Source organism: Babylonia areolata, chromosome 23 (assembly GCF_041734735.1).
Source record: "Babylonia areolata isolate BAREFJ2019XMU chromosome 23, ASM4173473v1, whole genome shotgun sequence".
Lineage (NCBI taxonomy): Eukaryota > Metazoa > Mollusca > Gastropoda > Neogastropoda > Buccinidae > Babylonia > Babylonia areolata.
Window position 1 is genome coordinate 30,080,850 of NC_134898.1, and position 23,366 is coordinate 30,104,215.

Here is a 23,366-nt window from a genome sequence, read left to right on the forward strand (position 1 = left end):
GAATTTTCAGTTCATGCTAGTCATGGAAATTGTTAATTAGGCTCAATGAGAGATACAAGAATCAAAACAAAGTAAATACGATAATGTGGTTAACGGATAAAATACAGCTCAACTCTGTATTGACTGTCCTCCTTTGGATCATGCTCGGTGATTGGTTGAAACTGACTGCAATATTTGAATGGAGGGAAAAACAGACCCGTACAGTTGAGACTTCTCTACGGTGTGTATTTTATGCATATGTTGTCGATTTTGTTTGGTGTGTCGTTGTATATCTAAAACTAATATTGTTTTGATATATCAGTAGGGATCGGAATGGACGATCAATTCTTGAAATCAACCCAAGCCAATATAGTCAGTGTCGCGATCATTTGATGGCATGGCGGAAAATCTTCCAGTCACGATTAGACAGTCAATTTGTTTTCTCGTTACTTCTGTGCAAAAAATGTAACTGTCTGTCATGTATATAAGGCACAGTTGTCATGCGCACAATCAGTATGGTCCTCAGTATTTGATTCGCACAGTAACTTTCATAAGACTATGATTGAATACAACGCCTACATGGTTCTATGTGCTATTTTTAGTTCTGCAGAAGCTGTTAAAAAACTTTGGTGTGCTTGATCTAAACCGGACCGATTCAGTCACTTGTTTTGGTTCTCAACGCATTACTATTGACTGTCAGCATATCAGTTTGGTTTGCACAGGCAATGACTTTTGTAAGACATCCTTTGAATACAATGTCTGTCGTGTTTCTGTGTCCTTTTTTTTTCTTTTCTTTTTTTCCTTTTTGCAGAAGCCATTAAAAAAAACATTGATGTGCCTGATCTGAATCCGATTAGCCTGATCAAAATCCGACCAGACTGATCTTATGCCGACCAGATTTCAGTCTGTCTGGATCTGGATATGTACACTGCTGGAGCTGAAATTGACTGCAGTGGGGAAGGGGTGGGTGGGGGTTCCGCACAGGAGTTGGGACAAGTGGTGTTGGCTCTGGACCATTTGACTGAAGCCATCTGACTTGATGTCATTGTCAGGCAGGTTCCACTCTGCTGTTGCAAATGTATGTGTGTGTGTAGTACAGGGTGTAAAAATCGGGATAGGGATGATACAGACAGACAAACACTATCACAAACACAGTCACAGATCATAACAACACACACACACACACACACACACACACACACACACACACATAAATAAATAAAGACCACATCACATGTGAACTGGTCGGGATTAGATTCACCAACTGAAATGATGGAACGGTTTATTTCGTTGGCGAACTGAACAAGGATTCCCCAAGCTGCTGCCATGTATAGATCAGCATTGCTAAGCACTGTAAGAAGGTGACTGTGTAAATCGGTCAGGTTTAGACCAATGAAAAATTAATAGTTGGGATTAGAAAATTAGATCACTTTACCCTGCTGCTGTGACCATTCAGAAAGTACCAAAATGCACCTCCTACCCCATCCTCCATTTCTGATTCATCTCTCCCCTGCTTTCCGCTTAAAAAAGATGGATCTTGATTTATAGCTAAAGAAAAGTTGAACCCAGTATTCACATTGTTACCAGATCCCTGGTATTGGGGTAATGCCTCTGAATGGACAGGAGAGGAAAGATGAAGCTGGGAAAGCAGATTATCTGTCTTTAACTTTTGTTTATGTCTTTTTGTTCATTTCCTGCTTTATTTCCAAATTCATTACCTTCATCCATTGTGATTCAGCTGATTGTTGTTGAAAACTGTTTCAGTTTCAAGGTGTCAAAGTTTGTGGTTTGATTGATCCATACACAATATATGCTGCACCAGTATATATATATATATGCACACTGTATATGCTACACCAGTTCTGCAAAGCCTTTTTACTCATATTTGTTTATTTTGCTTAGTATTTCATTTCATTTTATTTCAAATGAAAACAGTGAAAACGGAGAATGCAGAACATGGATCCGGATGTGAAGCTGCACAGCTTGATCGACCTGTCATGTATCCAAACAGCCATTGCTGATGCCTTGGAAAGCATAGATGAAGACTTTCTATGGCTGGACGAAATCCTTACCGAATGCAAGAACACATTTTCAACGTAAGTAAAATCTTGAGTAAATGTTGTAAGTGTACTAAGAGGGAGGCTCAATAAGTATTTGAATACAACTGTGGGCATATGTACACATAAAAATCACCAGTTCAACTTTTCAGTGTATCCTCCCTTAGCTTTCGCACAATTTCCCACTCTCAAATCATATTCTCTTGGCACCTGATCACAATTCACGTATACCCAAAATAGCACCCTCAAAGAAAGCCTAAGCATCTTTAGCACTCTGGAAGTGCCTTCCAGTCTGTTGTTGCTTGACCAAAGAGAACATGATCAAATCGCAAGAGGTCAAAACAGGCAATATGTGGGATGAGTGACCAACCACACTATTTTTCACCATCATGCAGTAATTGAGTAAGTGACCCTGATCCACTGTGAGAGGCTGTCTGCACCTTGTCTCAAACGTTAAAGTTAAGCAGTGGTTGACAGTACAATCTGAGGTCAATGTCTTTCTGTTCTGAAGTGGTATTGTGGCTATATGGCTTGGTTTTGTAAAGAAACATGCCACCATTTTGGGGCTTTTCATAGTGCAAAGATGATCATGGAGAATGACATTGGTACTTCTCTGTGAAATGTTCATTGTGTTCTCTTTCATTTCAAATAATTCTCAGATTCTTCTCAAAGATTGACCTTACCTGGGTCACCTTGTCTGGAGTAACGATAGTTGCTAGATGACTACAACAGTCAGTATCTTTGAGCTTTTATCTCCCAAACTTCAATTCTTTGAACCAATTGAAAACTTTTGTTCTGCATAGATGCTGCTTAACAAGATTAAAGAAGCTTTTAGTGACCAGTTTTCTGTCGTAGAACTAAAAGTCATGATAAATTATAGCACAAAAATCACACTGTTTATCTTTAAGGGTGACATTTCCTGCTGGAGAGCCATCACCATAAGCCCACATTTTGCCTTCTTTGACGTCATTGCTCTATTGAATGATCTAAGGTGTGACCATATTGTTCCTGTATCTTTTCCCTATTCATCTACTTCATGAACCTCCCTCATATTTCATATAGAAAATTCAGTGGTTGATATTCATGATATGTGTTGATACTCTGGGATGTGAGAGCTACGCAGAAACGCATATATAAGTTTTTTCGTTTCAAAGTGTGTGTCAGTTGGGTGTGAGACTGTGACTGCAGCATAGAGGTGATTCCTGATCTTTGCAAATCCAGAGAGAAATTGGGTGAGAGGGAAAGGTGAAACTTATGTATGATTGCCCGACAGCTGTTGCAGTGCTACTGACGATGTATTTGACAATAAAATCTGGAAAACCAAAAAAAAACTTCCACACTCTTTTTATCTGTCCCGATAATGAAAGGCCCATTTCTAATATTTCTGTGCTGAGAGAACCAACTCTTGTGCCAAACATTACGCATTACCTGGATCCAGCTCAGGATCAATTCTGAGTCGTTTCTATGAAATCTAGCGCGCTTTGAACTAAAAGCAACAAACGCACTTTGAATTAAAAACAACAAACAAAAAATAATTCACTCCTTCGCCAGGAGTGTATCGATGTTCCCATGTCCCATGAATGCGCACACGTACGCACGCACACACGCACACTGGTTTTCACATGTACATACTAACATTGACAGGCCCATCCCACACAGACACAGATAAACATACATAAGCGAGTGTGGGCACACACACATTCACAAACACATGCACGATGTTTGTCCCTGTCTAGCCACTTGGGCTATTTGTCACTTAATGTGAAAAAAAAGCCACAGCATTTGACAAGGTTCTGTGTGTGTGTGATGGATCAGTATGTTATTTAGATACGAGATCTATAGCCGAAGTACCGAAGATTCACCTCCATCTTGAGCAGAAAATGTTTTGTTTTATATACCAGATTTTAGGCATATAATATATAGGAAACACTGGTCTTTCTTCTGTGTGTTTATGTTCCATTTAGAAAAGGTGTTGACTCTTGCAGGACAATAAAAATTAAAACATTGGTGATTCCTGCACTATTATTAGGGTTTGTAAACATATTTGTCGGCTTCATGGGGTCTTGAACCCCAGACCCCGTTGTGAGGTGTCACATTTCTATCACACCAGGGTCTATTGCTGTCCCCCACCCCACCAACACCCCCGATCACAGTACACTTTTTTGATTCAGTCTCTCTCACATCCGTGAATACTGTTGTTGTTTTTATACAGGTGAACATCAGATTGGTCAATGCAGGCATTGGAAACATTTTGTGGTTATTTAATTTTGAATTGGCTGGTCCCATTACTACTAGTTGTAGACGGATTTTTTTTTTTTTTTTACTGGAAGCAGAAATTAAAGTGCATGCACATGATTCACTGATATGCTGAAGAAGCTCTCTTATTTTAGTCAGTTTGATCACTCCTTTGTTGCATAAAACTGATACTGTAACAGGAATAATACTGTTTTACTTTGAATGTTGTTGCAAGTATTTAATCTTCTTAAATATACTATATGTTGCATGTGAATGTTAGTGTATAACTATAAGTTCTATAACTTTTGTTATTTTTCCAGGGCTACAGTCAATCTTTTACCTAAAACTCCATCACAGAAGAAAGCGCCAAGGAAAAGGGCCAGAAGAAGACTGACTGAGGAGTTGGACACACTCACGGAGAGGTCAGTTTGCTTTTGCTTTCTGTCACAAAGGGCACTGACTGTTCTCAACACTGGATAGAACTTCATTGTTTCTGACATTGGCTGGAACTTCACTGTGTTTTGTGGCTTTTCCCTTTGGCATCAGTGTTATTTGTAGCAGGGCATGTTTAGTCATCACATTCAACTTTCCTGATAACTTTGTTCTTGGAAAAAAGCATAAAGTCTACAGACTACTGAAGGCTTATTTGTGTCCTGGGCAATAAAGAACATTATTTAGATTATATTTTTGTGTGTTCAAAAGAGGTTGATTGGATTTATATTATTGAAATACTTGTAATTCATTAAAAATATAATTGCATAAGAATGGGGGAAAATCACTCTAATTCACACTTCCTCAGTCCTGTTCCCCACCACCACCAACTGACACTCAGATAGACACATGCTCATGCTCAGCCACACACTCCCACATACACGCAATACATTTGCACTCAGGCACTTGCATGCTGATGGAGTTCAGGTGAGGAGAGTACGATATCACCGTCCTATGAATGAGATTGTTGCATGTTTTGATTGCATGAGTGGATGGCTGTGGGAATGAATTAATGTATCAAGATGTTTTTGGATGGAGCTCTAAAGCTGCCCCTTTCTACTACTAAGAAGTAAGAAGCTGCAGGGGGGTATATTGATAGACTGGTTTTCAGTGTGCCAGACAGCAGGCAAGAAGCAGCAGGTGGTATTTTGATAGACTGGTTTTCATTGTGTCAGGGGGTACATTGATACTAATTATAGACTGGTTTTTAGTGTGCCAGATTGCAGGCAAGATGCTGCAAGGCTTATGTTGATAATTATGATAGACTGGTTTTCAGTGTGCCAGACAGCATGCAATATTGAATAAGCAGCAGGGTGTATAATTGTATATTGATACTAATGATCGACTGGTTTTCAGTGCACCAGACAACGGGCAAGAAGCGGCAGGGTCCTCCTCAGAAACACCAGTGCGACCTGTTCGTGCCACCAGGTCTAGAAAGGTTCAGCCATCTACTTCAACTTCATCCAGAGTGACTCGCAGCTCTAGAACCACAACTAAGAAAACAGAGGAGAAGGAAAGCGCTGCTCCAGAGGTAAAGGAGAACTCTGGCAAAACAGTCAGGGTGGCACTTCCCAGTGTCAGTGAATCAACAGAAGGCAACTTGACGCTACTGAAAACCTCAGAAACTGCATCCTCTTCTGACGACAACAAGAGTGAAGAAGATAAAGCCGGTGTTCGTGAGCGAGCCCGTGCCTATGAAAGCATGCTGGCAGAGAGGAACCTGGGTAGCCCTGTCACACCCAAAAGTGCCGGTAAGGGAACACCCAAAAGTGCCGGTAAGGGAACACCCAAAAGTGTCGGTAAGGGAACACCCAAAAGAACCAGCCAAAGAACGCCTAAAAATGCAAGCAAAGAAACTGAATCAGCCAGCCAGCCAGAAACGACATCCACCCCTTGTGATAACAATGATTCAGATATTATTGATACATCACAACAGTCACGGAGAAGCTCTAGATTCCTTGGAAAATCGAAACGCACTTCGATAAAAGTGATAGGGTCAAAGCCTAGAATGAGGTCAATGCATGGACGTTTGAGTATGACAGGGCCTATTGCCAATGCACTGAAGCATGGAGCACAAGAACCTGGAAGCGCTGTGCAGTCTGATTCATTGACCAATCAAGATGCCCCAGTGCTTCCATCAAGGAAAGAAGACACAGAGATGACTTCAGAAGCAACAACAGTAGAAGAGGTAATGATTGTCAGTTTCTGTAATCCTTTTTTTTTTCTTCACATATTGATTTTAATTGTTAGCACACTGAGCCTCAGTGATAGGGAAGGTAGAACACGTTATATTCACATGATCCCTTTTCCCTCTCGAAATATTCACTTTTGTTTACGGCACTTATTTTGTTGTTTGTTTATTATACATTCATCATTTCATGTCTTGTTTGGAGATTGTTGCTCTTTTCAAAAAATGTTTTTGTCATTTTACACAAGTGGCCATTTATAGTATTTTATAATTGCCTTAGTTTCAGGTAATTAATCCTTTCATTAATTATTATGGATGATAATCCGGTGCTTAGTTTGCTGAAGTTGTGGAGCAGCATGCTGTGTGTGGTGGTTGTGACCTGATACACTTGTGGTTTGTCATCACTGTTGTTTTCAGTGGCACACTGTTGTGGTCTATGTTCACAGAAGGCTCAAGAGAAAGAACCAAAAGGAAAAGCTCCCAGAACGCGCTTGAGGTTGAATAAAAGTAATAAATCTGCAACGGTAAGAATTACTTACTGCCTCTGCTTCCCACCCCCTCACCCCCAACCCTTGCCCATTATGCGTCTCACCCCTCTCCCCACTTCTCCCACCCCCTCTCATTTCCCTTCTCCTGCACAAGATGTTACAGATACTGAGGTAATATGAATGTGTGTGATAATGATATGCAGTTTATGGACTCAAGTTGGTGCCTTACGTTTGTTCATTCATTGATGACTTCCACAGCGCACTAGGAAAAGACCCTCTGCACTGCAGAGCCCAGGTCATCCAACGTTCATGTGTGGAACGATGGCTAGTTGCGGCCAGAATATGGCCAAGATCACAAGCTGGTACCATTAAGAATACAAATTGTTATCATTATTAATACTTATATAATGCCTTCCTTCTGTCAGTACAAACTATACATGTAGCGCCTACCTTTGGTCAAACCAAACTCTAAGTGATTAACCAAATAATTTGCACAACAGTCTGCCTACCTGGGTAGATCAGACTGAGAGCTGCCTTTTGGCATTCATTATTCATTTCCTGTGTCATTCAGTCGGACATCAGTCATGTGAAAGCATACACTTGTATACATATGAGTGGATTTTTCTCCAAGAATTTTGCCAGGGATAAGCCTTTTGTTGCCGTGGGTTCGTGCTGCACACAGGACCTTGATTTATTGTGATTTGTCTCATACAAATGACTTGTATTTTCTGAAATTCTAGAAGCAACACTGCTTGTTAAACTTTTCTTTTCTTTTTAAGTTTAGAGCAATTTTTACTATGTGACTTAGTTTTGCCTGTGTTCTGCATCGCAGGATTCATCAGACAGTGTCAGCGACTTTCCTATGGAAACTGAAAGTAAACCAGAGGAAACGCTTTCTGCACCTTCAGATGAAGAAACCAAACCATCTCAGTCCTCCACACGAACCAAACGCAAGAAGCAGAAATCGTTTTCATCAGAGGATGAGGCTCCTGAAGCCAAAGTTCTGAAAGAAAATGCACACGTTAATAACGAAGCTGAGGCTAGAACACGCACACGAACCAGAGCTAGAAATGTGGCGGAAACCACAGCTTCAAAAGCTGATGAAGACCTTTCACATTCTGATGACCTGGCTGGTAACACTGAGGGCAGAACACGCACACGGACAAGAGCCAGAAACATGGAGTCCAAGGAAACTGTATCTGCCAAGGAGACAAGCAGCTCTGAAGACGCCATGGATACTGAAGGCACTGAAGGAAGCGTGTTCGAGTCTCCAACTGCCGTTAGGAAACACATGTCTAGTGAGAAAGTACCAGATCATTTGTCTGCAAAATATTCAACCAGGACTGATTCTGGTATTGGTCGATCTTCCAAGTCAGCGGGCTTTAACCGACTAGAGATGGCGTCATCATCTTCAGTGCAGAATGATGTGTTGATGGAAAGCAATGTTGGCGCAGCGTCACAAAAAATTGAAGCTTCTCGTCGTGAGACTCGTGTCATCAGCCGAGCAGATGTCACTTCAAACAAGGAGGAGGAAGAAGAGGAAAGGCCTTCTCGCAGTACTCGCACCAAAACGCGTCAGGAACACAACAAGAGCAAGGAGACTGACACAGCTGTAAAGGCTCAAGAGGACGAGGTGGATGAGCCTCGCATGACTCGGTGAGTGTCTACTGGTTGCTTCCTGTTTATGCTTTTCTTTATGGGAGCGTGCATGCTACTATCGAGGGTTTTTTTGTTGTTTTTTCAAAACAATCGTTTATTATATAAGTTCATTTATTACATGTTAACATAATTATTCTTAATTATATGATCTTAACTGTGGTAACAGCCAAAGAAAATGGCATTGGAAAAAAATCTGAGTAAATCTCCTAACAATTTTTACTAGGTTGTGTGAAAACCTTAATAATTTTGTTTGGCTTAGTGGGATTAAGACCTGTAATTTTCTTCTTTTATATATTTATGTGTGTGTGTGTGTTTCTTTTCTTTTCTTAATTTTGATATTTTTTTGTTATAGTGAAAACCTCACATCTGTAGACTTTTCTGATGTTTTCCTATGTGATGACATTCTTTTAAAATTTCTTGCATGCATCTTTGAATGAAACCAGTGATTAAATCACGAATGTAAAAGAATGTAATTTGCATCTTTGTAATTAATGGTGCATGCTGTTTAGAATTGTTTTGAAGCTGTTAGGTTTTATTTTATTTTAATTTTTTAATCCCTACAGAACCAAGACACGAAAGCGAAAGGCTGAAGAAGAAGCAGCAGACACCTCAGAGTCCAAAAGATCTTGCACTGAGACTCCTCCAAAAGCAGATCATGACAAAGGTTAGTGACTTTAACTATTTCAGCCATCAGATCAATTTGGACCTTTCAGAATTAATTTTGCTGTTTGTTCTGTTTTCTCTGAAAGCATTGTTTACTTTAGTATGCTGGCATAGTGTTTGACAGTCAAATCCACAAAGACTGTAGAAGTAATGAAAAGTCCAGATCATGGTGTATATGTTCTGAAATAACAGAAAATATTTAAAGGTCTTGTTGATGATACCATTGTTAAACCTATATGGAGCAAGAAAAACAGTACATAAAACATGTTCAGTGGTGGAAGGGTTAATAATGAAAGAGGTGAAATGAATTTTATTATCCAGCTGACAGCTTAAAAGTGAAGGCACGACTGGGTGTAACTGACAGTGGATATTAAACAGCCTTGATCAAGATTAGCTGGGTGCATGTGTATTGCTGAAAGTCCGGCACTACCTATCCCATGACCTCTGGTTATTGGAGAGTGGTGGTGATGCTTTCAGCACTGCAGGGCACCCCAGTACCAAACCTGGGACTAGTGATGTGCATGCATGTTTCTTTGTGTTGCAAGAAGCTGAATAGTTTGAAGTGGAGGCTGTTTGTAACATCGCATTGCTGGTTGTTGTTGTTACAGATGAGGATGAGGTTCATGAAGCTGACAAGTAAGTGCTTTATGTTCTTTGTAATTGATTACACTTTCCCTAATAAAGTAATAGAATTTATTGTGTCTGTCTCATTTTTGTTCTGTCATCAAATACTGCTTATGCCCAGATTTCTTAATTTTTTTGTTCTGTCATCAAATACTGTTCATGCCCAGATTTCTTTAATCAGTCTTTTAAACTTTGACACAGCAAAATGATTATGGTGTCTTCTCAGTTTCAGTCTTGCTGAACTCCTTGACTACTGCTCATATGTATGCTCATCAGTGACAGGTTGTTGTCTAAGACAAGACTGAGGTTACAGTTCAGGATACCATTCACCATTCTTTATTCAGATTTCTTCCTGCTGGGACTGCATTATTTTTGCTCAGCAAATTGTATTACACTGCTTAAAAATACACACACACAAGTAGTAGTTTTTGCAGTTGCATTTCAGATTCATGCCATACTAATTCCAGTTCACTAAAGCCGAGCAGCTATGGTGTTAATGAAGGAAGTATTGATGGTAAAATTATTGAGGTGAAGTAGCCGGTACTGTCCAAGAGTTGAAAAGCTCCTCTCTTTTTTTTTTTCTTTTTTTTTTTCTCTTTTTTTTTTTAAGACTCCAACTTGATCAGGGCAATTGTATTGTTAGCACATAAATCTGGATTTTTCATAATGCAAGTTTAGCAGTCTTGTTTGGAAAATGTTGTTAGTAGACTTAAAACACTGTTATTAAAAAATAGCAATTTGATTTTTAAAAATTCAGTTAGGTTTATTTTTATTGTAAAAAAAAAGAAAGACTCAGACAACAACATTGAATGTGCATGGTTGATTTGATCTGTTGCAGTGACAGTGACTACGAGGACATTGAGCCTGACCATCCACAGGTTAGTACTCACCACTGATATTGTGTACGTTGTATTTTGTTGAAAGTTGGTAATCTTAACGTTTTTGTCTACTGTGGGAGAAATTGGGGTGTGACACTGTTCAGGTATCTACAGTACTTTTCCATGGTTAGTCTTGCATTGAAATGCAATTATATGTATAACGTTTGAAAGAAAATGAAACTGCTTTTTCTCTTCATTGCATGAGTATATTAAATGTATGACAAACGGAACTGTAAAACATCAGATGTGATGAATTAAAGAATGGTTAAAAATGTATATTGGACAAGTGTACATGGAATGTCACACTGTAATATATATATATATAATATGACATACATTTCACTTCAAAAATGGTACATTTTATATGTTGACTGCCATTGCAAGATTTGTCCACAAGGTACTTTAGATTTAGCATATATTACTACTAGTGTAGATGGGTGCGACTGCTTGCACATTTACACAGGTGCATGATATATGTACATATGCTTTATTTCCCCACTCCCTTTCACTCCCTTCCTGTCTGTGTCTCTTTCCTCCTGGTACCTTTCTCCCTCTCCTCCCTCACTCTCTTTGGCTCCCTCTCTTCATCTCTCAAAATTCTCATTCTTTTTTCTTATGCGTTTCTTTCTTAACTTTGTAACCCCAGGGCTGGGGGTGGAGTTGAAGCATTCTTGTTATTGTGTTTATCTCAGTACCCTGGAAAAAAAATTTTTGTTTCGTTTCATCAAATTCAAACTCAACACACACTGTTATCATGAATTCTCCCCACAGATGAAGCGACCAGTGCACTCGTTCCTGAACCAGATGAGGAAGAGCAGTCTGTCCCGCTCCACAAACCTGGTGTCAGGAGTTGTCACCTCCTTCCTGAGGAAAAACACGCCTCCCAGAAAACCCAACTTCCAGGTCAGTCTCTATCGTTGACTTCCTGCAAGCCTGCTTTCTTGTGTGTATATTAATTTCTCTGTCTTGCAATGTTGGTACTGGCTGAAATTTGATCGAAGTCAGGTTTGGTCTAAACAATATTTTGATGTGGAACAGATCACAGTGCATCACAGTTATAGGTAAACAGGACAAGAAGAAAATGTTGTACTAAGTCTGTCCTGATATTAGTACATCTTAAGTATGTGACAGATGCCTTCACAGCTTGAAATTTGAAACTGACTATATTTTGATCATTTTCTACAAAACTAAACTAAAATATTGATAATGAAGTGGGCTTTGATTAAACTAAAGTGTTCTGCACATTATGCTTGGGTTAAAAAATAAAAAAATTAAGTTTAAGTGAATTTACAAATTTCTTGTATGGTGTGTACTGGCCTTTATTACTGGAAATCCCTCCCCAAAGCAATAGGAACATTTTTAAGGAAGGCTGGATTTTACCTGTTCAAGCACTTTTTTTAAACGACACATGTACATAACACCAGGTCGAAACAGGTCATCAAACCCTGACCACTAGATCAGAAGTCCATCATCTCACCAATTCTGCCATAGGGCCTCCTTCAGCAAAGGTGAATAAAATGCAAAAGATGCAGGGTGAAACCAGAAACTGTATGGACGCCATAATTCAGGAAAGGATACATAACATCATTGGTGATTCAAACCTGTGCTTTCAGCTATGAAATACAACTCATTACAGTTTAAATGACAGTTCAGCCAGAGAATCAATAAGCAGTCTGACCTGCTTTGCAATAAATTTGATTCATATATGTTGTAGAAAATATAACAGCAGTGACTGTTTACAGCACATGCAGGAACAGAAGAAGAAGGAACTGCTGCAAAAGGAGAAACGAGACCAGGAACGACTGCACAGGCTGGATACCATCAAGAAGAATAAGGCAGAGGAGCAAAAGAGGTATGCTTGTGGTAGAAAAGCCCCTAAGTATTGCAACAAAAATAACCAATCAAATGAACATTAATGAAAGAAATATATATATATATATCCTGGTCAAAGTCAGGGGTAAACATTCGCACCAGCTGTCAACTCCAATAGGGGTGGGTTTTTGTGTGTTTTTTTCAAGAAGAGAAAATTTAAAAGATAAACCAAGATCCTATGTGCAGCATGCACTTAGCACATGTGAGAGAACCCATAGCAACAAAAGGGTTGTCCCTGGCAAAATTCTGCTAACTGACTTTGCATGTATGAGAGGGCTAGGGGGAGTGGATGTAATATGTTGTTTTTTCTTTCATGTGAAGCGCCCTGAGCTCTTAGATAGAAATGGTTCTATGTAAATCCATTCTTCTTCCTCCCCAAAGAGTCATTGTGGTGTTGAAGAAGTGGTAGGAACAGATGTGTGTCATTATTATCATTATTTATACCTGAAACAGTGACCACAGCCTGTGTTGTGTGCAGGAAACAGGAAGGGTGGATGTGTGTCATTATAATTATCGTTGATATTTATAGCAGAACCACTAACCACAGCCTGTGTGGTGTGCAGGAAGCAGGAGTGGATGCATGTCATTATTTTTATTGATATTTTTATCTGAACCAGTGACCTCAGCCTGTGTGGTGTACAGGAGGCAGTCGGAAGGGCGGATATGTGTCACTGTATATAATTATTATTATTATTTATATCTGAACCAGTGACTACAGCCTGTGTGGTGTACAGGAAGCAGAAAGAAGGGCAGATATGTCGTATATTATTATTATTTATAGCTGAACAAGTGACCACAGTCTCTGTGGTGTGCAGGAAGCAGGAGGAGCAGATGTATGTCGCTATTATCACTATAATATTATTCTTTATACCTGCACAGGAAGCGGGAGGAGCGGATGCGCAAGGTGGCAGAGATGCGTGAGATGCGGCAACAGAAAGAGGAGACCCTGAAGAAGACTCTGGCCGAAAAACTGAAGGAACGCCTCAACTCCACAGAGAGGGTGAAGGAAGACAGGTACAGGGAGGAGCAGGAGAAGCAGAGACAAAGGTGGGTGCACTTTGGTGGAAACTTTACATTCTGGTATTTGTTTGCATAGCTCCTGATCAAATAAATTTTGCTTCAAGTGCTTTACAATGCAATAGTTCCAGTAAGAATACATTACAGTGTGTTAAAGCATCAAAGTGAGTCAAACTGAGAAACATTTCAACCCATAACAAGACAATGCATCATTATGTAAACATAAGTATGATATAGATAGCCAACAGTATATGTGTACATAAAGCATATTTGTATACAGAAAGACACAGAAAGAAGAAGAAAAAAAAGCAGTTTTGAAAAGTTTAGTCTTGAGGTTGGTTTTGAAGCTGGGAGTGTCTTAATCTATTTAGCAAAGAGTTCCACAGGGCAGGGGCAGTAAATATCACCAAATGAGAAGGAACTGACTGAAGGACTTTGTCCTGTGCATCGATTACTGTTGGTTAATTTCTGTATTTGAATCACATAGAGCATAAACTCATGGAGGTATGTAGTTCACACTGTAAGTGTGTAAGCTTTTGGATTTTCAGAGTCCTTTTCTTTCTTTTTTCTAATTTCTGATTTGTTTCCCTGTTCTCCATATTTCATTGGTGAACTTCTTTTTTTTAAACTGCCCCCTGGCAACATTTTTTTGTCAGATATGGGTAAAGCCTGTATTAAAAATATTTTTAAGTGAAATTATCTGTAAATTATAACTGTGCTTTTCAAGTGAGGTTGTTCATATCTCAGTTGTTTGCTAGGGTTTCTGTGTATGGAGTGTACGAGTTGTATTGAGAGTATATAACCATTATAGGGCTACTTTGTAGGTTTTGTAAAGAATGTTTTTCAGTTTTGTTATGTGAATGATCGTGCTTTTGCAACTTTTGAACACTTTGGTATGGTTCTACTTCATTTTATAGTCTAGAATAATTCATTTTAAGTATTGCATTTGTAAAGCACTTACAGCTTTCTTCTGCTTGAATCTTAGTACTGCATAAAAATGAAAAATTATTATTATTAATAATAATGTGGTTTTCTTTCTTTCCCTACCAGATTGAAAAGACAGCTGGAGGCTGATGAACGAAGGCGACAAGAAGAGGTTCAGAGGCTGAAGAAGATTATTGAGCAGGTGTGGATTTTTTTTTTTTTTTTTTTTTTTTTTTTTTTTCAACTTTTCATTTCAGATAGTTTTTTCTTTGTTTTTTTTCCCCAGTTCTTGGTTTCTGCTGAGTTCATACGTTAAATACTTTGAAAGAAATTTTATAAAAGTGGAACATTTTGCTGACTTATTTATGTATTTTTTTGTTTGTGTGAAACCATATGTCATTAAACCATTTTTTTGATAATTATGTTGCATATCCACATGAATATGACTTTGATCTTTACTTTCATAGTTTCAGCAAAACTGCAAGTTAAAAAAAAATCATTCTCTCTACAAGAATCACTGCAGGAATCTATGGTTGAATATGGTTTAAATATCTGTTATACTGTATGGTGATGTGGATTTTTCAAATGATGGAAAATTATCAAATGTTTACACATTTACAGCTGTTCAAAAAACAAAAGTTCCATACTGAAATAATCTGTCAAATCAAAACATGTTACTTCTGTTGTTTTTTGTTTTGATTTTTGCTTCTTCTTTTTTTCTGTTGACATGGCATTGGACTTAACCAATATGGATATAACAAATGTTACGCGCTGAACACAGCAGAAGAGCTTTTAGTTCTTCAGCTGTACAAACCTGGAATTTGCTGTCTTTTTTCAGACCGCCACAGATCTCACTTGCATCCTTTAAAACAAATCTTGTAACATTTTTTTTCAGCCTCAACAGTTTCAGCTTCAAGGAGGTATCAAAGCGTGCAGACAGATCCATATATGCTACACCACATCTGCTGTAAAAGAAACAGTAAGCAGAGGCCTGACCTTCACATAAACCCAACACACTAATCAGGCCATGGTCAGTTTTCCTATATAAGTAAGGCACTCCATTCCACGCCAGTGATTGACTAGAAACCAAAGCCCTGACATTGTGTGCTTTGTATTTCACATGCTAAAGCGCTTTGTGAGGTTTGAAAGCACCATATGAGTGCACTATTATAATTATTATCATCTATACTGCCTGCACAGCAAGAGGAGCAGAAGCGTCAGGAGGATATGCAGCAGCGGAAGAGGGAGCTGGAGGAACAGGAGCGCATGAGGCGGCAGGCTGAGGAGCGCCGGCGGCAGGAGGAGCGTGCGGCAGAGGCAGAGCGCCAGAGGTTGGCGGAGCAGGAGAGGCTCTGGCAACAGGAGCTGGAGAGGGAGCGTGAGCGACAGAAGGAGAAGGAGCAAAAGTGAGTAGCATGGCTTTTTGAACAGTCAGCGAATTGTTCTCTACCTGACAGGCTGAGTTAAAGCGTTGGACTTTCAGTCTGATGGTCCCAGGTTCAAATCTTGGGTGGGTAAAGGGTGGAGATTTTTCTAATCTCCCAGGTCAACATACATGCAGACCTGCTTGTGCCTGAACCCTTACGCATGTTAAAGATCCAGTAATCCATGTCAGTTTTCGATGGGTTATGGAAACAAGAACATACCTAGCATTTATACCCCTAGAAACGGAGTATGGCTGCCTACATAGTGGGGTAAAAACAGTCATACATGTAAAAGCCCACTTGTATTCATATAAGTGAACGTGGGAGTTGCCACCCATGAACGAAGAAGAAGATTGTTCTCTGTCCACTTAGAATGGTGCAGTTGTTATTGAATGGTTCTCTAGATGATAAGATACAACTATATAGTCTGCATACTCACAGAAGTATGTCATTTGGATACACGTAACATTAAACACACAAAGTGCAATCACATCTCTTTAGAACATGACCATTCATTAAGATATGCATCACAATAGCTCAGTTCATAAAAATTAATGTTAACCAGGAAAGAAAACTGCATGTCATTCAGACTGAAAGCAGATGTGGGGAGGAGGGGTGGTGTGGGGGGCATTGTTCAGACAGTAGTGGATTGCTGTATTAGATTTTGTGTGTGTGTTTGTCGGATTGGTTAATGTTTTTTGTTGTTGGTTTGTTTGTTTTTTTCTGTGTGACTCAGTGAAAATACTGTGTATAAATACCATGTTTGTGTGTGTGTGACAACAGAGAGAGGCTAGCAGCACAGGAGCGGGCAGAGAGGACCCGTCAAGAGCTGGAGAAAAGGAAAGAACGAGAAATAAAGATTCAGAAGGAGATGGAGAAACTCAAAGAACTGGTCAGTATAGTAATAGAAGCATTTTAACTGGATTGAAATATATATAAATAAATGAACAAGACAAAAATCAGTGCCATTGTAGACTCTGAATGGGTTAGTTGTCTGTTACTTTTCACAGGTTTTGATTTCTCCTGTGGTTAATCACTCTGACTCAGCTTGAGAACTGACTTTTTTTTTTCTTTCTTTTTTTTTCAGAACCCATATGGGATACATGAAAAGCTGAAAATAAGCCATCTGACAACAACTGTATTGATTTAAAATGAACAAAACCCACCTATGCATGATAGTGTTTGTACAACAATTATGCTATGGATACCAACTAGAAAAGTATTTATCTTTTGTACATATGGATCCTACAAGTTTTCTTTCCGAATGACTTTATAAGACAAAATGGTTTTGTAACTCTGTGTTTCAATTAGCAGATCATAGAACATTGCTGTATTCTACTTTGAAATCTTGGTGGTCTTTTTAATTTAGTATGTTAGAATGTTGTTGGGTTTTTTGGTTTTTTGATTGTTTTTTTTGTTTTGTTTTTTAAGTTACAAACATCTCTAACCATAATCTACAGCTAGGATCCATGCTCAGGAAAATATGAGGTATTTTATCTATGCAAAATGCTTCAATAAAGAAAGTATATACAGTTAGCATACATGTATATAAGTATTGGTATGTTTGGATACATCTACATTGATGGATATTGATAATGAGATTTATAATTAGAGATATATATTAGTATGTTATATGTATGCATTGTATGTAATGTGATGGTATACATTGCAGACTTGCTTGCATGTAGTTTTATTCAAATATTGTATATAATCTTTACATTCAACTTTGTTTTCCTTCCCCACCCCCAGTGATTATTAAGTGTATGTATTTGTCTTCTTCTTTTTCTTTGCATTTTTATTTTCATATGTAAAATAAGATAAAAGAGGTGTTTTCATTTGGGGAGGAGGGGGTGGGGTTTTTTTTTTTGTTTTTTTTTTTGGGGGGGGGGGGGGGGGGGGTTGTTTTTACGTTGTTGTTGTCGTTGTTTCATTTTACAACAGTTTTCAACACTATACTCTTTTCTTTTCTTTTAAGTTATGACAACAAAATTTTAACCTTGCATTGGCTACTTATTTTGATTTATAGAAAAATAATTTTCTTTAAATGAACAACAAAAAACAAGACATTTAAAAAAAATAAATTTAAAAAAAAAGTGTTGACATGAGGACTACTGACTGCTGCGCTACAGGAGCTGCAGCGCCAGGCAAGGATGGCAGCCCAGGAGGAGGAGAAGCGGCGCGAGGAGTCGCGCCTCCAGCAGATAATCCACCAACACAACCGCAACCTGCAGACCCTGACCATCAACCCCACCCTCACCCTCACTTCTTCTTCCTCCACCGCCCCTGCTGCTTCCACTGCCCCTGTTAAACCTGTGTCCAAGATACAGCCTAACCCAGAATCGTGAGTGGATTTTTTTTTTTTTTTTTTTTTTTTTATTCTCGTGCTGTATTTTCACATTGGTTTTGATTTAAGATCCCTAAAATACGGTTTTCTGGTGCAAAAAAAAAACCAACAACCAAAGATCTGCTTTGAAACTTGTTAGAGCATCCTTGTAAGATATATGTTTGGTTGTCTGAAATCAGATGAGTGGGGGTAGGGGTTGAAAGTGACACACTTTTCATATTTCTACTTACAGGTGTAGTTTCAAACTGAAAAAACAAAAGCCTCAAACTCATCTTTGTGGTAACACATGCATGCTTAATTGTTATCAGCTACCTTTTTTAAGTCATGTCCTTTGATGTGACATGAGCAGAAAAGCACATTTCCCAAAATCACTGTTGAAGGGGCACTTTCATGAGCTTTGATTTCACTACCATTGCGTTTCACATCACACAAACATTTTTCAGCCTCAAGACTTGATATATCTTCCTCTGACATCAGAGAGAGTGCCTGCACTTACACACTCACTTAAGAATTTGACTCATTTATGTACTTATTTGTTTGTGTTTGTGAAGAAAGAAGCATATATATATATATATATATATATGCACACACATGTGATTGTTTCTTGTTTCCATGCAAGCACGCATAAAAAAAAAATGGGGTTTAGATGGAACAGAAGGAATTCGGTTTTGTGGTAGATATGATTGAATCATTGAGTATGTGCAACATCATGCAGTTTATTATAATTTTAGATAATGTTTTATTTTTTTCACATTTCAAAGCAAAAGTTATTTATATATTTGTTAGATTACTAAATTGTCATTGGTGCATATATGTGGTGTTTTTTTTTGGGGGGGAGGGGGGCTTTCTAAATTTTGATGTGTTTGTGTGTATTTTCCAAACCATTTTCACTTGTTGACAGGTATCCAATCTCCCCAGTACGTAAGAAGAAGAAAAACAGCTCCACGGAGAACTACAATATACACGACCTGAAATCTGACGACTCTACTGATGACGACGAGAACCCCAGGAAGAAAATCCCTGCTTGGGCACAAGGTGTGTGAAGTTCAGTGTTTGTTCATGTTTATGGTCAGAGAAATGTGGTTCACGTTTGTTTTGATAAGATTTCTGGGTTACTTGATTATACAGTGTTTCTTCTGGTTCTTTGCCCACTAATTTAAACTTACAAGTGGGTATAGACATGTGATGAGAAATGCAGCATTTTTGTTTGTTTAAAACATACTTTTCCATTTTTCACTTTGTTTACCATTCTTAGTGTTCTAACCATCCAAACTCAGCACAACACCCCCTGATACATTCAAAGGACTAGGTTGATGTTTTGTGTTCTGATATTGAAAGAAAGTACCCCTGTCACCTTCTGAGGACTTGATTTCATGAGTTTATCTGTTGTGTTTGTAGGTCCCAACCTGAAGGCCTTGCTGATCAACCAGGATTACCACCCACCAGACCTGGACACCATCTTCAGCTACATTGAACCCCCTGATCTCAATTTGATGTTTGAGGCCAAGCGGCCAAGGTTCAACAAGCGCACCAGCTCTGCGGTGTGGAGCTCACCCATGCACAAGCCGTACTGACCCCAGCTTATGTGTTGCTGATGTTCGAACCTGTGTTGTCTCTGCTCTGTGTGTAGAGCTTTTCTTGTGATGAATATTTTTTTAAATTCTGTCCACTTTCTCTGCCAGTGCTTTGTTGGGTTTTTTAAATCTTTTCTTGTATCCAGTGGTATGTAGTGTTGAAATGAAGGTGAAATGTGAATAAATTAAGCTCTCACAAATGTGGGTATTGAAATTTGTTGTGTTAATGTTTGAAAGGAAAGGTTAAGTAAAAGTAACCAAGAAGTGTGTTTGTATGGAAGGTGACAGATTTGTTGATTATGTTGCTCCCATGGAAACATAAGATGATAGCTGCGATCTGAAGTGTATTTGTGTGTGTAACGTAATCACCTTCGGTGTTTGCATGGATGGGACCTATTATAGTACTATACTTGTCAGGCTTCAGCTGTTCAGGGTATTTAGGATAATACAAAAAGTAGGGAGGGAAGTGAAAATTGAAGCCACACTGATCTCATTTCACCATGGTTCAACAGTCGAGGGGGTAAGCTCCCTGCAAAATGACAATGTTAATGACTTATCGCACAATCCATCTGAATGAGCATTTCCTATGGCGAATGTGTGGAAATGACATCAAATTTCTCCGGTGATGACGGTGAAGCTGCAGTCATTGAACACCTTGACATGAACCAAAGGTATGGAGGTAGAGTGGAAAAACCAGTACTGCTGTCACCATAACATCAGGCAGGAAGGATGAGAAAACTAGAGGATGAAATTGATGTGTGTCCACCAAATAATTTCCACTTGAGGATAAAGTTGTGAATATTAAGTTTGGTTTCCGTTGGAGACTACACAGCGAGGTTGTTCTCTTTTTTTCCAAGCCACAACAGTACAAACACCTGTAGCATGGGGTAGGTAATCTGAGAAACACTCTCTCAATGTCTTCATATTTTGGCTCACAGCACTGTCAGCTTTGAGTTTCTTTCCTTTTATTTTTATCTCTTAATATTTAAGCCCTGGACTGTGAAGGGATGTCACCTCATTGAGATAAGACTGACTTTACTGGTCAGGATGTCAGTCATCAGTCTGCACTGATACAACAACAAAAAAAAGTAGTTACAGCCAATCAGTCATTTGTTGCACTGATTTCATATCACAAACTTTCAGCTGCCAAAGGAGTTAAGCTTGTCTGATTTTAACCCAAAACCCCTCCAGTATCTGCACAAGACTTGGAAACTAAACAACTGAACACTGACAAATATACATTGGCAGAGAGAGATATATAAAAATATGCAAGTAAAAGATATATATATATATATATTTGTATATTTATTTTTAGTTTAAAAATTCTGGTTAAAAAAAAAAAAAAAATGGGTGGTGGGAATACTTCATGTAGCATTTATTAAGTATATATAAAACAAACCGAAAAAAGGCAAATTTTAGGTTCTCTGTCTTCAGAATATTGAATGCACACTTGATTACATTTCTGTTCTGGAGTATTTCAAAACAAGGACTTACAATACCCAGTGACACATTTATCATTGCTCCATGCATGAAAAATATAGTTTCAGACATAAAAACATCTGTTGTAAAATAACTGCATACATCAACAAAAATGTTTGGGGTTTTTTTTAAAGCAAGGAGAAAAAAAGGCTTGTGATAAAGAATGGCTATATATCTCCAGCACACTCAGTCTGATGCCTCAAATGCTTGCTGGCATTTTTCATTCAGTGGCCCAGTCAATCTAAACCAACAAGCCAATAAATAAATAAATGGTACATTGTGGATGATATATTACTGTTGATGAAAGTTAGTTATTTCTGCTCACTACCCCATTTATCATTATTCACTACCAACAGAGTTCAGAATGTCATTGTAAGTGTATGCTGCTGTTCTGATATCTGTACATGTGTAATTAAACTTTCTGGATGTGGTCAATATTTAACATATGAACAGAAGATTTGTGCTTTGTATAACTAGAGAGTGTTTGTGTTCAGTTGGTTTAGAATATCTTCATGTGATAGAGTCAATATCAGGTCATTGAACCATGGGTTGATTGGTATGCTTTGTACTGTGTTGTAGAGCCTATGTTTGTTTCGCACATCAGCAGTGCTGATAGAATCTGTGTAAAAGTCCAGTGGTGTCCTCTGAGCTTGAGCAGGATTCATATAGTCATGGAAGTCAGGAAAGTCTTGAAAAATTAGAGAACCATTTCCAGAGCTAGTCAAGTTTTGAAACAATATGGCTTGCCTTTCAGGTCTGAAAAGTCATAGTATTTGAATTAAAACCCAAGGCCTGTACTGTCCAACCAAAAAGTTTAATGCATTAAAAGCAGTCATTTGAGGAAAAAAAACAGCAACAACAAATTTGATGAAAATTCAACATCGGTACTGGGATAGCAGACACATTTTTCATTGAGTTTTGCATTGTGTTTGGAATGGACATTTTTCAGTCTGGTCTTGAAAAGGTTTGGAAAAACATATGGAATTTGTTTGGTCATAACTGTGGAAACCCTGATCCATTTCTTATTGAAGTCTAGTGTCTCTTTCTCGTTATTTGTTACCTGTGTGCATTTGGATCATGGTATACTGTGTACTTTTGGAGGGTCTGAGCAGGAATGCCTGCACATGTGTTGTTTAGTAATTGTCCACCCCTCCCCCAAATTCCCACCCCGTGGGCTATTAGCTTTGTGCTTAATGCTTGATAGGAAATAGGAAAATCAATCACCAAGACATTCATGAATATTTGTTTTTAAGTAGAATACAGCTTCCTCCCCCCCCCCCCCCCCCCCCCCCCCCCCTTTTTTTTTTTTTTTTTTTTTTTTTTTAACTGGGGGAGTTAGAGTTGTCACAGTTTTGTGTGTTATCAAGGTATCAGCTTGTGGCATGTAAATGTATCTACTTTTTTTTTCTGGTTCGGGGTAGAGGGGTTGTAAGGTGGTGTGTTTGAGATGCACCAATATCACCCCACCCCATGGTGTATCCATTGCTATTTATTATGTCAAAATTTCTAAGGATGTTTGTGCATGTGGGTGATTTTATCAGCTTTTCATTCTCGGTTCCTTCCGTGAGCAGTGGATTGAGAGATTAATGATCACTTGTTTTTGTATGTATGTTTTAATCATTACTATAACTACAATTCGAAGAAGGAAGATATACTGCTCAGTTCCACAACAGAATTTAAGCCAAATTTTAATGATATACCTGGCTTTAAAACAGCTTGACAAATTTCAATATGGAAGACAGAGGGTTTAAAACTGATGAAAACCAAGAGGCAAGTGTGTATTTTGTAGGAATTTTTAGCCTTTTCTTTGGAGCAAGAAGTTGGTTGGGAGGGGGGTGGGGGCTGCTTTCTGATGTTATAACATGAAAGTAAGAATGATGTAAATATGTAAAATATTGTGGTTCAAAATAAAAATGATAAAACAGTAATCACTGTTGATAGAACACTTTGTTTTATTTATCACTTTCTTC

At 38.5% G+C, this 23,366-nt stretch overlaps 1 protein-coding gene across 1 annotated transcript; it reads left to right on the forward strand.

Moving 5' to 3' along the window:
• Positions 1 to 154: 154 nt before the first annotated feature.
• Positions 155 to 22,668, forward strand: LOC143298170 (uncharacterized). Its single transcript, XM_076610916.1, has 18 exons — positions 155 to 220; positions 1,915 to 2,075; positions 4,592 to 4,693; positions 5,619 to 6,450; positions 6,897 to 6,974; positions 7,771 to 8,594; positions 9,161 to 9,261; positions 9,869 to 9,896; positions 10,723 to 10,762; positions 11,534 to 11,665; positions 12,505 to 12,614; positions 13,514 to 13,681; positions 14,702 to 14,777; positions 15,776 to 15,981; positions 16,783 to 16,891; positions 18,129 to 18,340; positions 19,245 to 19,378; positions 19,742 to 22,668. Exons 2-18 carry the CDS (start codon positions 1,927 to 1,929, stop codon positions 19,915 to 19,917), a joined length of 3,477 nt encoding a protein of 1,158 aa, XP_076467031.1. The 5' UTR covers positions 155 to 220; positions 1,915 to 1,926; the 3' UTR covers positions 19,918 to 22,668.
• The last annotated feature ends 698 nt before the right edge of the window (positions 22,669 to 23,366 follow it).

Bases quoted from the DNA above. Each gene is read 5' to 3' on its own strand.
- LOC143298170 (XM_076610916.1), top strand. From the start codon at position 1,927: ATGCAGAACATGGATCCGGATGTGAAGCTGCACAGCTTGATCGACCTG. The intron at 9,262-9,868 runs GTTAGTGACTTT...TTGTTGTTACAG, and splicing joins AAAAGCAGATCATGACAAAG to ATGAGGATGAGGTTCATGAA. The intron at 13,682-14,701 runs GTGGGTGCACTT...TTTCCCTACCAG, and splicing joins CAGGAGAAGCAGAGACAAAG to ATTGAAAAGACAGCTGGAGG.